The following is an 18,091-nucleotide window of genomic DNA, read 5'->3' on the forward strand; positions in this document are numbered from 1 at the left end:
TTTTCTTGAGCTCTTCTTGAGTGTTATACAATCCACGTAAGGAAAGAAATTCCATTAGGTTTCGCTATGAGCTGTATCGGGTACAAAGTCCTAGTTCGCAAGAAGTTTAAGGTACATTTGTAGACATATGTTCTGGATTCCCTGCCAAGAAGCGAGAGGAGGTAACACTTTGGAAAGCGAACATCGCACATGCCAATTACTCCCGGAGTTTTTCCTTGAATACGACGAATGTTTGATTTAGTCTTGGAAACGTGTATGCATAGAGCGAATGTCTGTTATCTATTCGTCCTTGAGCTTCAGCTTGCCAGACAAACCAAAAGCCTGCAAATGGGAGGGAGGAGTCATGCTTTTAGCCTTTGGAAACCTGGGTTCACTCTTGAAAGAGTAGAAAAGTCCTGCAAAAAAAATCTTTCCTCCATTTCCTTTTTGGATTTATCTGCGGCTATCAATCCATATAGTACGTGAAAATCCGCCAATACGCTACTGTAAGAAGATTAAACGTAATCCCCTTAAGGCATTTAAGATTATCACCCTAATATATAGGCAATATACTGTGTGATCACAACATGACATTAATGCGATAGGGTCACCCATGATGGACATTTCAAAGGAACTGAACACACACAAAAAAGCTTCTCAGTTTTCGCAGGTAAAAAAGATGGAACTGGCAAGATTTATAACAAAAATCAACCACGGTATAATCTTCCTTTCACATGTATAGTTTGATGCCTGAGCCATGGGAAGGTAATCACATGTAAATGATTTAAGTGTTCACGAATAGGCCGATTTTAGTGAGAACACGCCGGGAATGTCTTAATCTTACTTTATCGCATCCCCCGCAACCTCGCCGCTAATCTCGTAGAAACGTCTGCAACTCTCAGTCCAGACGTCTCCCAACCGCCATCCGCTCCGTGATGGAAGGTATTATATCTGTTAAAACAAAAAGACAGATGGCACACTTGACTTCAACCTCATGTCTTTTCTAAAGATCATAGAGAGCTATCAAAGGTCAAGTTTTTTTGCTCATGCAGGTGGTGATTAGGAAATAATGAGTTAAGTTATTTTTTTAAATGTATTTCTTATTTTATTCTATGCAATCTGGATTTTTTTATTTTTTTTGAATGATTTTAAACGCAAGCTTTTACAGATTTTTTTTTGCGTTAGTGTCAATGATAGCAAAATTCTATAATGACCATAAAAGAAAGTTAAATTAATTTCATATGTTAGCTTTGCTGTTGCCATTTTTTTTAATTCCACATAATTTATATCCCTTTGCTTTTTATTTGCAGTTTAATAATACCACGTGCTTCATAATTCAGTAATACTCCATTCACAACAAGGCAACAACTTGGTTGGTGTGTTTGAATGGATAATAGCAAAATATGCTTAAAATATACTTTCTTCCTTGGCCCTTAACTACATTGGCACACAAACACATTGTTTAATAAAATTCACATGTTATATTTCATATTACAGTTGAACCAAGTTAAACAAATTGCAGTTAGCTACTATGACAATATTCTTCATGTTAGGCATTCTATTATTAAATATTTGTTATTGCCATTTGCTTAAAACACAATAGCATCTGATTGGAAAGATGTTTCTGTCCTTTGCTGAAAACATATGATTTATATTCCTGTAATAAACATACCGATGTTGTTTATAATATAATATATCATTTTTGTATCATGTTTTTTCAGGCCAAACTTTGGTTAAGATGGTGACTTTGGCAGCCACAAGAAAAATATGAAAATGAAAAAAGTCAATGAAGCACGACTCCTTCAACAGGTTAGCGTCTACTTTTTCCTAAATACACACGCAAATACTATTTTCTTTAGTAATAAATACACTGATGTGTAAGAAATGTTTTTTAATACTTCCCCAATGTTTTTTTTTATTCCAGGAACTTGAAAGTCTGATGCTATTTTTTTTTACAGTCACTAAAGAAAGTAAGTAAAAAGGTCAATGGTGAATTGTGTATTATTTTCAATGATATGTTGGTCAAAGTTAATTGTGTTCATTCGGGGGGGAAACAAAATAGATTCTTGTGACTTCTGGGAATCTAATCGCGAGATAGCCAGGAAGACAAAATCACCTTTGACTTAATAAGTGCAGAATTCTTCTTACGTGGCCGTAAGTCCACAGAACACTCCGTGGAATTATTCCAAATAAATCTGCTCGGTGTCCCCTTTAAAAACGGAACATAAGATGCATATTATGCAATGCATCATTGTAATTCATCAATAAAGCAGCTTGGGAAGTGGCTTTAAATGTTTAGTGTGTTTACACTTAAAAGGGGACTGTCATATAGAACCAGGTGGTGCATTTAAAAAGCACCATCTTATATGTCAAGCATACTCTTATTTATAGTTTAATTTTGTATGTATACAGCAGAGCAACTCGCGTAGGGAATCCCCTAATGGGCCAATGGGAAGAATGTATTCCAAATTTGCTATCAAAGGACTGGTTATAACAACTTTAAAAAAAAGAAGGACATTGTTTAACGAAGGAACGAGTAGTGATCATAATGAAAAATAAAAAAAAAAGCCCACAGTGTTTAACGAGGGTACGAGCTGTGATCACGATATTAAAACTTCAAACAGTCATTAAACTCATTTGAGTACAAAGTGATTTGCAGTGGATCAGGAATTTGTAATTGCGGCCAAATCTGTTTCCCCAAGCTCTTGTGATTTTTTTTTTAACAAGGCCGAGCTTGTGGCAAATAAACGGAGACGACAGCTACCATTTGGAATTTGATTAACGGTCCAATTCCTGAAGACTTGAAAGAGCATTCAGACATTGAATTTTTGGTGAATGGTTCATTTATACAGGGACCCCTCCTCCCCCCACCTCCCATTTTGGACGCCGGCGAGCACAAAGTCAGCTGTGCAGTGTCATCACATCGCAAATAAGAGCCCAGTTAAATGCTGATCCAATTTGAGACACTATTTCTCAACAAAAGCATTCACAGTAATCAAAAATGTCAACTCTTGCCCATTTCTGGAGGCTTACATAATTTGCCATGATGGAACAAGATGTTTCGTACCGACAAAAATGGATGAATATGAATCAATAATGACTTATTTTTGTCACTTTTCTATTCAAGGAAAAATCAATTATTGATGCCGTGATTCCTGGATGGAATTTCCAAACTTTGGAAATGAGCAGATTTAAACCCCCCCAAAAAAGAGGGATCTAAAATGTACTCTACCTCTCACCCACTCAACTGTGACCTGGAAAAGAAGAAAAGGTAGGGATTTTTTTTGCAACTACTTAACTTAACTCTAGTTCTAAAAAGTGGATTGTAAACATGTAAATTCAAAGAGTAGCATTGGAGCATTTCATTAAGTAACAAGTAAGTACATGTACAAGAAAAATTGAATCCCATTTCCACAAAGTACTTTTTTACTGTTTTACCCATATTTAATAGTTAGTGTGGTTACCCAATACATGAACTAGAACATCCCAAGTACGAGGTGCCCTATAACATCATTTATATTAGGTCCAACCTAAGATGCATGTTAAATCTTTCAATGGACAAGCTTATTTTTACTTTGACCTCAGGTATGATTTTGAATATATTATATTCAAATAAGACCATAGTCTCAAACTTTTACAGCAATACTTTACGATGCCTGTTGGACGTCAATTCATCGTAGTACTATTTCATTCTATTTTGTAGTATTAATATTTTGGAATGGCAGTTGAAAAAAGTGTACGCTGGGCCCTGAAAGGGTTATGAAACGAATATCTTTAGACTTTGAGTAATTGTGCCACTTTTTGGTGATTATCAAACACCAAAAAGATTTCCTTCCTCATTCCAAAATTTTCCACTCTTCATCCTTTCCTCCTTAAGCTCAATGAGTTTCTTTTCCAACCTGATCCTTTAGTAAACTGATTTCGGTCCTCTTATTCTCCTCCGCCTCATGACTCACCGAGGGCATTTTCCCGTGTCGCCGTCGGACACAAACGTGGGTAAATATAGATTCAAGACGTGGTACGTGTGAGCGAGCACATATTATACCTGACCACACCGTAGACACGCCTGTGGGCCGGGCTTGGTGCCAAGATGTGATTAGAGTGCTTTTATATCCGTCCGGTGCGCTCATTTACCTGCTGGGAAGCACGTTTACCGCCTCGGGGCTCCACGATTCATCTCAGCCAGTCTTTGCGCTTTCTTAGAGACGTGAGCTTAAAGGTCGCAAAAAGCGAAAATTGCCCCGATTCGTATCGAAGAATCAAATCAATTCATCTGTAACAGCACTTTTTTTTGCTGTTAAAGCACTTTCGAGCGACAAATCTTATCTTAACTCTCAAAGCCCAGCATACGAAAACAAAGCAAGTGCAGTTATGATGAAATGTTTATGGCAAAGGTGTCCAACTATTTTGATAGGGAATGCATTTTCTAGAGTGGAAACTTTCATTTTTATTGTTCCGTTTAAGTTTTTCGATCCAGAAACAAAGTCAATTATTGCATTCAAAAATTGTAACATCATTCATTTTAAATCCCAAAGGGGCCAAAAAACTAAAAAAAGTGATTTACATTTTATTTTAGCCCGAGAACAAAGTTGATGGATATAATTTACTTTTACGGGGTACGTGTCTGGCCCCTGGACCTTGAGTTTGACACCCGTGTTTCACGGCATTCTTTCGGGAGTTGTACCCTCTGAAAACCAGAGGGCCCCCTGAATCTACTTGGATTATATAGTGCGCTTTAGATATGTAGGTATGCGTGTAAAGAGAGCGGAGCTAATCCGGTCAGGAAACAGCAGGGCAACAGTACTTAGAGGGAAGCGGTTTCAAAATAAACATGGACAAAGATCCCCAAAGGTCCAGTTAAAGCACTTCCAGGGGGGCTTAGATTGGTGCCATGGGGCCTGCAGATCAGCTACTGCTAAAGTGTTAGTGAGCAACTTGTTAATCCGTTAACTATAACTACTCCTTCCAAAAGAGAGTGGGGGGCCAAGGCTAGTTATAACACAGTGTGAATACTTTTATTTGTAGTTAGTTCCCTAACGACTAAGGTCCCACCAAGGCGTACTTCATTATTCCATGAGCACGGTGCACAGCAAAGTAACTGCGTTAAATTCCTTCAAGCTAATGATTAGCCAGCTCCACGCTACAGTATGCCGTACTCGTTTGCATGTTAGTTTGAGAACCAGAGCCACAAAAAAAATCTTTTTTCCAGACAATTTCTGTCTATAGTACATGTATACGCGCAAAATTGTGCCTTGGGATTACGATGCATAAAACCGATGGGTTGCTGTTAAAATTAACGACGCTAAATCGCCTTAATGACTCACACTTTTCACATGACCCGCTCATCTGATGCCATTACGTAAGACGTTTGGCCCGAGTGAGAAAATGTTATTGGCGCGTTATGAGCGACAGCTGCTCTCGCCGTTTCTGGCTTGACCAATCGATCATTCCACTTTAGGCATGGCCCTTGGCAATTGACGTTTAATCAAGAGGCGACACCTACAACTGTCTTTCCGGGGGAATTTCTTTATCCGACATTATATTTTAACAAATAGATCTTTCTCTGTGGTTGTTAGGATTCTGAAGTCAGTCGGTTTCCCTTCCCCAGGGTGTTCCTCAAGGGTCAATCTTAGGACCCTTGTGATTTTTCTGTATGCATTCTGGATGACCTCTAGATTTTTTTTCTTTCTTTCCCTATGACTCCAATTTCTGGATGACAAGCAACTTCCTTTTTGTAAATGATGACGTCTAAAGTCTCTTCCGACTAGCGTGTGTTCTATAATAACAACAGTCTTAAATTCCTGCGTGTATGCGTGTATTCTCCAACACAATCCAGACCCAGTTTTTCAACTTGACATGTATTTTTTCCTCAAATATTTTCAGAAAATTTGAGCAGTGCAGCTTCTAGCGCTGAAATTACGCTGGTTAGAAAAACAACAAAAACGAGACACTTTTCAATATTTTATATAAAACAATATAATTTGAAAATAAATATGTTTTACAGTTTTACATGGACACCAAAAGAGGGTATTAGTAATAGAACGACAACAACAACAAAATGGAGCTAATAAATCAGGTTTCTAAGACTGATGGCAGATGTTTTTTTTTAAATATGGTTCCAACATTTGTAGGGTTGTAGTGTTTAGTAGTAGTATTTGTTTGTAGCAGTAGTTATTTTGTATTCTCATGTTGTTGGACGGACAAAACACGTGCTACTTCCTAACATATATTTCTACATGTGTTAAAAGCTCAACACACGCTTTGCGTACGAGCGGCTTAGGGAATGTTAGTAAATATCTGATTTTTTTTTTGGTTGTTGTTTTTTTTTTAGTTATATATGTAAAAAAAGAAATAAAGCATAGAGAATCCATGCTAAATGGGACAATTGTCAAGAGAGGTGGGACACAACACTGAATATATAAATAGCACATTAAATATGGGCAATAAAATGAATACTGAATGAAAAATATTCTATGACATTATAAATTATCTAGAATGGACTATGGCATGAAGGGATAATATTAGCTATATACAAGTTCAGAGAGGACGTGTGATTGACCCACTACTGCATTAAATCCTCATTTTCCTGGAACAAAAAGAACAAATAATTTATAAAGCACTTTTCGTAGTCTTTTTTTGTTTTTTTTTCGAAGCGAGGCACTGGTTTTCCCGATGGAATCAAACTACAGTAGAGTTTTCATTCAGTGGTTTTCTTTCACTCGAGCCGTTTGCAGTCTCCCTTTAAAGGCACTCGTTTTCTGAAAATGTCCCTCGGTGGGGAAAGCAGCCATTTTTTTTGGAAGATCCCCCGCAGACAGACATCCGCGTCATAAAGCAGTCTTAAATCTCCGAGCAATTTTGCGCACCAGCACAGTAGTCTCGCATCCAGTGAAGTCAAAGCAACAAGGCGGTTGGTTGGTTGGTTAGAAGGCGCTTCCGTCAAATGATGCGTTTAGTTGATTGATTTTTTTTGTTTTCTTTTTGTAGCAGCAAACAGTTGTGGAGTACGCTGGTCTACACACTCACTCACACAAACATATACTGTAGATACACAGTGGGAGGCAAAGGTACGTCTCTCTTTGCGTCAGTCCGGAGCGGAATGCTTTCCACGGGAAAAAAAAAGAGCTTTACGGGTGGAAAATGTCAAAGTGCTGTGCTGTGAAATATCCGTTGTATTACGTTCTGATAATCGAACGGAGTATTCCTTCATCTTGTATGTGCCCCGTGCGACTTCCCTCATCTTCGGGGCTTGTCACATCTGAGCAAAGAGGAAAATACAAGTCAGAAACACATTTAAAACGGACTTTCACTTATTGTAATTTGGGCGAAGGCCACTTTAAGATCTGAATTTTTCTTGTGATCCATCTCAGGTATTGGCCGTGTTATTTCCTGAGCAGTCCTTCAAAAGGCATTTCAGGCATTGTATTTTACATTTCGTTGGTGTAAACTGTGCAGCTGAACGCATGTCAAGTTCGCATGATATGGAAATAGAAATTGGAATCTATTGTTAACTTATTTTGGCTGGGAGGGCTTGCGGCAAAGTTCGAAGAGGTTTGATGTACTCTAAAACAGAATTTACAGAAGAAAATGATAGGGAAATTATATTCTAAAAGCTGAAACACGTCATTACAAAAAGAGCCGCCAACTTACTCTACTGACCTGTCTAGAATAAGTCATTTAAGGATGAAGCTCTATCAAAACCAGAGAAAAAAGAGGAACGACCGATAAACAAGCCGAATCCTTTCTCAATTTCAACCTCTTGCGCTTCAAGAATGAAATAAATGAGTTTTTCCCTTAGCAAAACCATTATGGAATTAAGGGACCGGACCTGCTAAAACGTGGCTCTCACCTGCAGGTCCTCTCGTTGAGCTCTTGTTGGCGATCTTTACAAAACTGGTCAGTGTGCTTGCAGGAACAGCGGCATGTTTGCGGATCTTGCAAGAAGAAATGCCTTCGCTTCTCTGCGCAGGGCTTGCAAGTACTGCGTAGAGACAGACAGATAGAACGAGACAGACAGGAGAAAGGGAAGGAAGGAGAGATGAGGATTATCAGAGTGTTGCGTTACCACGCCAAGAAAAAAAACGGTCACCCTCAGGTCACACGGCCTAGATTGCTCTTCCAAATGTTTGCGTAGCATGTGACATTCTGGCTTGTATTGCACCCCGTGCTGTGCCACCTTGACTTAAGAGTCTCAAATGGCCCAAGCTGAGTTCCAATGGTCGCCCAATGGAAACAGCTGTAGGCTACTTTGTGTACCTTGTGTACCTTTGCCTCGCCGTCAAACGTCAGCAAAGAAGACGCAAGAATCCGCTTGTTGTGCCTTAGAACGTTTCTTTTATTGTGAAAAAAGATGAAAGGACTGTTGACAAACCAACAATCCACACTTGAAACACAAAATGGAGGCGGAATTGTTACGGGGCAAGAGATCGGTGGGCGACACAAAGACAGTACTCGCTCGCTCGATCGCTCGGTATACAATCGGTGGAGTTTACAAACGGCCCGTAGCAGATAGCCGTCCCTCCTAATCTGAAAAACTGACAATGAAAGCGTACCAGCATTGTGCGCGGGGGAGAAAATAAAAGATGAAAAGCACAAAAAAGGGTGAAGGAGGCCGAGGCGAGACACAGCAAAGCGAAACAGACTAAACACGGCGATTACGATCCGCCTGATAGAGGCGCAACAACCACAACCGCTAAAAATGCGTTTATTCTTGCTCGTCTCTTATCGCTCATCTAAACTTGAAACGTCTCAAGGAACGCCAACATCTGCTTTTACTTTTTTTTTTGTGTGTGTTTTTTTTAATCCCTCTGCTGGTGCGCTGATTGTCAGAGGACGATTGATTAGCGTCCATGGCTGAGATGACAGTTAAGCGTCGTAGCACAAGGTTAGAAAAACACTACAAGGCGGTGAAATGACAAAGTGGAAGCACGACGGGGACGTTAGCCACATGCGAATGGACGTTAAAAAAGCCAAAGGATCTCCTCCCAAGCCGTCCTAATGACGAGAAGCACGACACTCAGGTGCAGGGAGGCGGAGAAGGCGGAGCTGACGTACACGTCGCCAATTGTAATGTCTGGCTTTTTCTTTCGCTTTCGTTTTTGGCCATTAGTTGGGCCTCGCCGGGATTGTCTGGAAGAGAGACAGCACAACAACGCAGAAAGACACAAAGTCTGAGACCGGACAGACGCCATTAACAAGAATAGATGTCCAAATCATTACGACCAGCATTCCAATGCTCGCCGCTAGACCTTCAACTCATTTTAAATGAACGGGCGTCATTTCAAAAATAATTAGAGCGGACTATGTGACTATGGGGGGACGGGGGGCGACCCCACATGTTCAACAATGCGTCCTTATGTCGGGACATAAATTAAGGAACGTCGTGGACCTAACGTGTTCCGTGAGAAGATGAGCGTGCAAGCAATTTATGATGTTCTCTCTCTAAATAATTAAATAAGTAAATACATAAAACATGAATGGAGTTTGAAAGAACGTCCACATCGGACCACATCAATCAAATCATGTCTTCAGTTTATTATTGATTTAAAAAGGAACAAAATGAGAACAAGCTCATAAAGGATTAGAAGCCCACAAAGGATGCACCTGGGGCTTCACATGTGCACATTTTTGCTGACTTGACATTTGACTTTCAAGCATGTAAAGAGCTTTTAATGAAGGCTAGAAGGCTCACTAGGTATTCATTCCATTATTTGTAACATAGTTCCGCATCGACCAATAACTAACATTCGAGGGAAAAGACAAATAGTTGTCTGTATCAGACTACAGTTATTTGTGATAAAAGCCGGTTCACATAAGAAACAAAGCATTGAATACAATACGTCTTTTAGAAGCCAAAAAAAAAGAATAAATATGTGGGTAAAGTGCTGCTTTGGTTAAGGTTTTATTATTTTTTGTGTTAAATAGGCTCATTATATTATAGATTTCTGTCCATTTGTCCACATTCTTGTCTGCTTAAACAGCCTAAAAGATTAGACTGCACAACATACTCCTTTAGATTTATTGCTCTAGTGCTAAATCTGTCATCTTTGTCGTGTTTATACGAGCATTTTTCTTCACTGTCAGAAAATTTGTCAGGCTTTGACAGGACTGACTTATTGCACGCTGTTGTTTGGTCTAATTACGAAACTCGGTGTAATTCGGAGCACAGCGGTCGACCACTTTTCCCGACCTCTCGCGGTGATGACTCCAGTCACGCTAGCGGCCAAGCAACACAAAAACAAAACAAAAGCGCCCGGGTTGAATGACCCCGAGAACGTTGTTGTCGTCCAACCGTAAGCCACCGTGGGACAACTCGTAAACAATGAAGACGGGGTTAAAGAGGAGGCCCCTTGACACGGACGCTTATCTCTATGACAAACGAGCACGTCTAAAGCCCAAGCGTAAGCAACCGCCCCCGATATTAACGAGCATTCGCGCAATGAGCGCTTTTAACACTTTTTTTTTTTAGACGTTTCCTCTTCAAAAAACGCCACTATCTATTTCAGAGCCAGCGCCGATCGGAATAACGGGAGTTAAGTGGACGTAAAGGAGGGGAAGAATGTAAATAGCAGATAGGGCGAGAGGGAGGAAAGGCGTAAAGGTCAGGTGTGGCGAGGGCAACAGACTCGTTAAGAGTCACTCATTTACCGCCCTGCTTTAAAGCTACCTTTCGTTCACCGTGGAAATGCGTTTGGAATCGATCGACTCGTTGATGGTGATGAACGACATTTTTATTTTGACTTGGAGACTGGCTACGGTTGTCCACGTCAATATGAATTGGATATCCATCATAGTCCACGGGAGTTGGGGAGGTAGTGGTTTTGTTTGAGCTACTGGAAGTATGGTGGCATGTCCACTAAAATGTATGTAACAGCACCATAATAAGACTTGCATTTGCGCTATTCCGAAAATGCTAGCTTTGAATTTTAGGACAGGCTAATTATTAGTTGAATTTCAGGTTGAATCTAAAATGCACTTCAGAGGTGAACTTAAATTGACCTCTAATTCGAGCTCTGTGTTAACAAAGTTGGACCAAAAGTTATTCCATCATAAAATACAGATGTTTCAAGTTTAATTCTAGAATATGCCAATCACAAAAAGCTGCCATCTTAGGTTAACTTTCAGTATAATCCTAAAAAGTATTTTACAGGTTTGACTTCCGCCAAACATTTTAATTCAATTTTTTTTAGTTTACATTGAGCTCCTTGTCATGCGAACAGCAAATTTGATTGTTATGAATTTCAGATCCAACCTAAAATGACGCCTGACCTTCATCGTATATCACACATCATCAAAAGTTTTTAAGACTGATTCACATTATTGCGAAAATATATTCTAAAATGTTATGATACCCAACTTGGTCTTATGCTTATGGGACACTGAAATTAATTTAAAAAGCAACTTAATACACTGCCTGTACATTGACTGAAGGTTTGACTGCACTTGGAAGTAAACCAGCATCTCGTGTTCCATTTTGGAATCTCCACTTTAGTCGGAACAAGGCTAACTAGTAAAAAAACAAAACAAAAAAACAAGAAAATTCGAGAGCAAGAAACGCCCGACTTTTGTTTGCGGGAATGAGATCAAATTTCTCCCGGCTATTTTTGAAACACAATCATTAAAGCTGAAAAGATGCTCTCCACGGTACTCACTTTTCTTGCAGCTGTTTCACTTCTTTCTTTAACCTGAAAGCAGGCACAAAACCAAAAGTGACATTAGACACAGCCACGTTGTCAGTGGATCAACATTTGCCAAAACCCGATCTTGCAGGTAACGAACGGGTTAGTGCTCCACTTTGGCATTGTTTCATAGATGTACACACAAATCGACTAGCAAGTCCGTGACGTCTTTTACTGATAATGCTTTGTTGCCGAAATCTACGGTTGAGCAAAAGTGTGAGGAAAGGCACACGATTTCATTCGGCGGGGTCATTTTTGCAATGTTTTGTAACATTTTTGGCCTGAAATCGGATTGCATCAGCAGGTTTTCAGGACTGTCTCAACCTCTAAACAGAGTCGATGCACTTTTAAAGCATTATCTTGAAGATATTCCAGATGTACCTTGTGGCATGTAGCGGAAGTGAATTAAATTGTTCGGATAATGAGCCAGTAAAACCGCAGAGGGCTGTTTTTCTTGACGGTGCAACCGGTTAGCATGTGTCAACAGGGCGGATGTTGCTTTTCATGCAAGTGCAAATGTGATTTAGTTAGTTTTTTTCTTCTTCTGTCAACTCGTATTTAAAGGGGATGAAAGGAACTCTTTAGATTGTTGGATAATGGAATTGTCTGTAATCCCCGCAACAGTGCAAACTGCCCTCTTTTGGCGTTCCTGCAATAGTTAAGCAATAGTCTTAAATGTCCTAATCGGGATTAAGAGTTTTGACAAGGCATTGAATTTCTTCTGGAAGGCCTCACACTTTAAATAGACGAAAAATTTCTATCAATCTATTAGTTAGATTTTTTGAATTGTTTCTATTTTTCGTATTTTGGTGTTATCTATATGTGGTTTAACCGTAGATTTTTTAAACACATTTATATGTCCAATCCATTTCCGTTATTTATTTAGAGTTTATTTAGTTTCCATGAGTTGTTTTCTTAAAGGTTTTATAGTCAAATATGTTTAACTCATTTTCTTCAGGGACATATGATGTATTTAGCTTTTAGGGTTACGAGTTTAGGTCATCGAAATCTGTTCAAAGTGGTCTTAAAAAGTCTTCGATATTACTCGATGAAACCTGTGGAAACCCCGTCTTTCAAATGCCCAAGGAACAAAACGGAATACTAAAAGCGAAGTTCCAGAAGAGGCGATAAAACAAAATTTCGGTAGTAGCCGCACTAATCTGTCTCCGCTCGATGGAATGAGGATAAGCCGGCGCGCAACTGTGGAGAATGTCTACTGGGATACGCTTCAACCTGTAGCGGCCTTTTTTATCGCGAGCCAAGAGAAGGAAGCAGACGATAAGGAGATACGTATGAATTTAGCAGAGCTGTCAAAGTGTCATAGACAGGCGGAGGAGGATTTGACGTTTCTTTTTCCACTACATCTTCACATGCTTTAACCGTGGCAGTGTGTGTGTGCGTGCGTTGAAGGGTTCTTACCTACACTCGCATGCGCTGTGTTCTGTAAAACTCATATAGACATCATTCTGTTGCCTTAGGGTTGCTATTCTTTTGATCTGTGGAAACAACAGACAGTCCATCAGGACGACATGGAAATATACACAAAAGGCAGCCAAAGTTTCAAACAGACCAATTGCAGAACGCCTTTGCGCTCCATCCAAAAGTATCCCAAACTGATCCAAAAACACACCGGAGATGCTATTATTGAGAAATTGTTGAAACAATAATAGCCTTGTTGAAGCGAAACAAATTCCGGCGCCAGAAAAAGAACAAAGAAAAAACGTGCACGCATTTTTAGCCACGAAAGCCATACGGGACACTACCCGCGGAATACTGATTGGATCAATGAATTGGCAGACCTCCAATGTCACGTTATGGCTGGACGTGGGCGTGCACTGGAGCCTCTCGTCGGTGCAGCAGCCGGCGCAGCGCATCAACACCACGCACGACGGGAAGAATATGTGCTCCACTTCCTCAGGGTATTCCTGCAGGATCTCCACCACCATCTCTCGAGGCTTACAATAGCTCTTGTTGAACACCTCCATTAAAGGGATGACTGTGGAAAAAGGCGGAGGGAGCACTTTATTAATCATTTTCATTCAGGCGCAAAACGCCAACATCTCAAAAAAGCTTAGAAAGCTGTATCGCTTGATGAACTCATTGTCAGAGATACTTTCCTTACGAGTTTCTTGGTTCAATGGACCCCTTCCCTCCCAAACATCAGGATAAACAGCAAACCCATAAACCATTTACCAGGACCGACAAATGTGTTTTTGTCGCAAGCCACGTTCGAGTTATGCCCGCTTATGACTGCCATAAATGAACAATTAAATCATTACGTAATGTCCACGGAATTTTTTTATGGTTATCACTTGGCGCGACACTTAATATTCAGCGTTGTAAAAGTGATGCAGGTTGCTTCTTGATCTTTACATTGTCATTTTTAAATATGTGGGAAGTTATGAGGAAATTCCTGGAGTAATGGAAGCCAAAACGGTGGGAAAAGCTGGCATTGGCTTTAAGACATGACAGGATTTTGGAGCGCGTTGTTGGTTATTTTTTTGCAAATTTCCCGTTAGACCTGAAATACGGCCTGCTGGCTCGGCTTGTCTTTCGCGCGGTAAACGCAGCCAACAAGACAGGAATGACCTGATTATGGCAAGCCGTTTAAACATTTATTCAATATCCACTTTGAAGTCTAGCATGCGCTCTTTGCCCCTCACTGTTGCGTGCTAATAGGACACCTACGTTACTTCTAGTGAGTGCAAACCGGACATTCGTCCACAATTTGGTGCTCTTAGCGACGTAGACCAAGAGGCAGATCTTAATATTTTAGCCTACGTGTAAATCCATCAGCGTCAGGCGGAGACCACCGCTCGTCCCCTGAGGAACATACCGGCCTGGCCTCTTCCAAGCTTTCAATCTGAGAACAAGTAAGCGGAAAACAAGCTTCCAACCGCCAATACAAGCATGACGCCGCGGGTGCTTGAAGAATAACTACAAGTTTCCTTTTTTACCCCAATGGCGACGTGTCCCAAATGGGAATGATGGGATGCCATTCCATTCCATTCCATTCCTTTCTAAAAAAAGTCAATCTCTTGACCGTAACATTTCCTTCAGGCTAACCTCAGACATGGAAAAAAAATGTCAGGGGGCGGGGGGGTTCCCAACGTCTCCATTTGAAGCTTTTGTGATGGAAAAGGTGAAAGTAGCCACTGGGGGGCGATATGTGCTTTTGCAGTGTCGAGATGAACAGCCACTCTCACACACACTCGCATTCTCGCTTCCATATGCACACAGAAAGACTCACACAGTGATTCTAAATCACAAACTTTCATTAAGTGACAGCCCCTAAGAAAGATTTCTTTAGTATTAATGAATCTTCAATAAAAACATTTCATTCACATATCAAAGGTTCCCCCATTGCTTTATACGCCCGGCGGGCCAACAATTTTCAGCAGTCTCCATTGTAGGATAGCGTTAAGTTTGTCAGTGTTCATATAGCAAATGTGTTTAGTGTGCCGTTTAAGTTCAGGTTCACATATGTTAATTGGTAGTAAGTTCCAGGTATGAACAGAGAAGGTGCTTTGGCTCAATGCACTCTTTTTAAAGGGAACTACACAGTCACCTCTAGAGCCAGCCCTTGTTGATGTGTTGGGATTTTTCCGTACAAAATCTTGTAGTGGAGGTGGAGCTTTGTGTTGGGACATTTTATAAACAAAGTTGGCATCTGCATATTTGACAGTATTATACCAGTTCAGGCATTTTAAAAAATATATCTGACAGTGGTGATGCGTTTTTGGCTTACAGTCTTCCAGAGTTTGCTTATACATGGTTTCAATTGGTTTTAGTGTTGTTTTGCATATCGGTTAAATATTTCTCATATGATCACCGCAATTTTTTTTTCGATCTATGACCTTAAAACCCCAACTCTGATACTTTGTCACATTCACACAACGGTGTTAATTTTCTTGAAGCCACTTACCGTCATGCGGACCTCTCTGCGCTTCCCTCGGTAATTGGGCACTCTGCAAAAAAATGCGGAAAAATGAGTTGTGCAAGGGATTCTTGCTCAAAAATACATATTTACATTTTGCCATTGAACCCCTTCACGGGAAAAAAATCTTATCTCACCCTATATATAATGACAACATGGTAAAGCGAGGCACGTACGATGATAAATCACGATCATGAAGTCTAAATAAGGTTTTCCCAGACTTGAATTGGAAATAAACGAGTTATCATAATATAACCTCAAGTTGACATGAAGTGACTATGACTCAAAGTCAATAAAATAGCAATTGACAAACAAACGACGTGACCCCGAGCTCGGTCCCGAACATGGCAAACTTTTTACAAGCCCCCGTGTTAATTTCGTAACCTTTACGGACTCTCGGCTACATTTATTCCCCGTTAAAAGCCGGCAAGAATGTCAACCAGCCAACCCCCCGCCTCCCTGTCACCCCCTTTCACTGGTTCACCGCATATGTGTGCGGAGGCACCACACAAACGGATTACTGGCCAGTTTCCATGAGTTCGCTATACCTCACTCATGTTGCGTGAGACGGCAGCACTCGGCCCCAATTGGACTTAATGAAAGAAAGAAAAAAACAGAGAGAGAGTCATTCCTAATGAAGGGATGTTGGGTGGCCCGCCCCTTACGGGTGGCGTGAGAGAGCCAGAGAGTGGGGGGCCACTTGGGAGAGTATCCCACCACCCCCCTACCCCGATAACCACCCACTAACTCACTCGCTCAAAACACTGAGACGGGTGACAGGCTTTAAAATATTGTGGAAGATTTAAGGGCGAGGCTTGGAATGATTATGATTCATTTGTACAATTGTGACTTTTAACCGACCGTTGTATTTCCACCTTTGGATTGGTCAATGAGTGTCTGCCACACTTTTGGCCAATGAGCAAGCAGGCATTACAGTAACTGGAGTTCATTGAGTTGATAGATAATAGAGGCTCTCAGGGGACAAAAAGTTGAGCTAAATTCATATATTTCAACCACTATGGCTCTAAAATGGCACTTCTTATTATTTTAAATGACCGTGTACACATCATTTAAAAAATATATACTTCAAGGATGGTTTGAAGCAACCACTGATTTGAAATTGGGACTTTTCATGTAATAAAAATGTGTAAAAATCTCAATATACTATAGCCTTAATCGAAAAATCATTTTACCACTCTCATTCGATTTTTTACAGATATTTTTAATTTTAAATCCATGTAAACTGTCTAAGGTGGTTCTTACTATATCTGTATTTCTTAAATAATGGAAATATTAATTTATTTACGTGTAGATACATATTTTTCTAATCATTAATAAACATACACATTTTAATTGTTTTATTATATATTTAAACTTTATTTTAAATTCTATATTATTTACTATTGCATATTAAAAACTACTGCACATTTTAGTCATGATTGTTTTGACCTATTTTAAGTTAACCAAATTTTGACTCATTAGAATTCAGAATATATTCAATAATCAAAATGAACATGCATCAGAAGTCCTTGAGCAATTAAAAAAATAATGCTCGTTATGCCGGCATATTTTTAAAGGGCCAGTAGTGAACCGACAAGGTCGAGTGACGCGTTCTTTTTTTTTTTTTTGACCCACGTTGCACTCACCTTGACAGCCGACAGCGTCAGAAATAATAGTGTCAAACTGTCAATAAAGTTCATGGTGTTGTCAAATCCAAATCCGGGCGAGGTGTTAGAATCCGCTGCGGTGCTGCCGGTGGGCGGTGGGGGGCTTTACGCTCATCAATTTTCTATTTACAAGCAAGAAGGGTTAAAAAGGGGCTCCAGGGGGGTGAGTCACGGGTGCCGCGTCCATGGCTGAGTAGACGCCTTCCAAAAACCAAAAAAAACAAAGACAAAATCCTCTTTGCGCCCAAAACTCTTCCCTTGTCGCGCGATCCTCGGGTCGGGGGGGCGTTATTATCCACACAATACCGCACACAAACACAACGAAGGCACGATCCGGGACGTCTCACATGGTGCGGCGGCGCACTTTCCCGCACAGCCTTACGCGCCGGAGAATATTCCCATGCTTGTCCCGACCGTGGCAGTCGCTCCGCCGCTCTGTAATTCCTTCCAATCGAAGCCGAGCCACGTCAAGAGAGGGAGGGGGTGGTGGTTGGATAGACGCCTATACGTTCCGCTCTGACGTTTTCCTTACGCGCACCTACAACCGGGATGCGTCCACCTTTCCAGATCCCCAGTGCACTCCACAGTGTGCGTGTGTTTCTGTGAGTGCGCGTGTGATTCTAAAAAGGGGGCGGTCGTGATTGGTGACTGAAGGTAGGGGGAAGGCGTGGCTTGTTAAACTCTGAGTTGCGGCTAGGACGATCCTGGGGAGAGAAGATATAATGATTTTTTTTGCAGTTTCAAGGTTTTAGGATGGGTTCAGAGACTCTGTTCCTAAAAGACTCGGTTTCGGCTCAGTCGCAGGGATTTTGGGCTGCTGTTGACGGTGG

At 40.7% G+C, this 18,091-nt stretch overlaps 1 protein-coding gene across 2 annotated transcripts; it reads right to left on the reverse strand.

Annotated features, from left to right (window-relative positions):
- Window positions 1-5,927: 5,927 nt before the first annotated feature.
- On the reverse strand, window positions 5,928-17,858 carry vegfab (vascular endothelial growth factor Ab). 2 transcript variants are annotated; one of them, XM_077587468.1, is made up of 7 exons: window positions 17,241-17,858; window positions 15,583-15,625; window positions 13,457-13,653; window positions 13,077-13,153; window positions 11,631-11,663; window positions 7,829-7,960; window positions 5,928-7,237 (listed from the first exon to the last, which is right to left on the reverse strand). In XM_077587468.1, the coding sequence occupies exons 1-7, from the start codon at window positions 17,292-17,294 to the stop codon at window positions 7,216-7,218; spliced, it is 558 nt and encodes a 185-aa protein (XP_077443594.1). In that variant the 5' UTR covers window positions 17,295-17,858; the 3' UTR covers window positions 5,928-7,215. The 2 variants fall into 2 exon arrangements, 1 of the variants encoding a protein (XP_077443594.1); XR_013296872.1 differs by having other exon boundaries at window positions 7,222-7,237; window positions 7,829-9,108.
- Window positions 17,859-18,091: the final 233 nt, after the last annotated feature.

The sequence above is a fragment of the Stigmatopora argus genome, chromosome 19 (assembly GCF_051989625.1).
Source record: "Stigmatopora argus isolate UIUO_Sarg chromosome 19, RoL_Sarg_1.0, whole genome shotgun sequence".
In the NCBI taxonomy this organism is placed as follows: domain Eukaryota; kingdom Metazoa; phylum Chordata; class Actinopteri; order Syngnathiformes; family Syngnathidae; genus Stigmatopora; species Stigmatopora argus.

Bases quoted from the DNA above. Each gene is read 5' to 3' on its own strand.
- vegfab (XM_077587468.1), bottom strand. From the start codon at position 17,294: ATGAACTTTATTGACAGTTTGACACTATTATTTCTGACGCTGTCGGCT. The intron at 15,626-17,240 runs GTGAGTGCAACG...ATTTTTTTGCAG, and splicing joins TGACGCTGTCGGCTGTCAAG to AGTGCCCAATTACCGAGGGA. The intron at 7,961-11,630 runs GTGAGTACCGTG...GTCTCTACGCAG, and splicing joins GTGAAACAGCTGCAAGAAAA to TACTTGCAAGCCCTGCGCAG.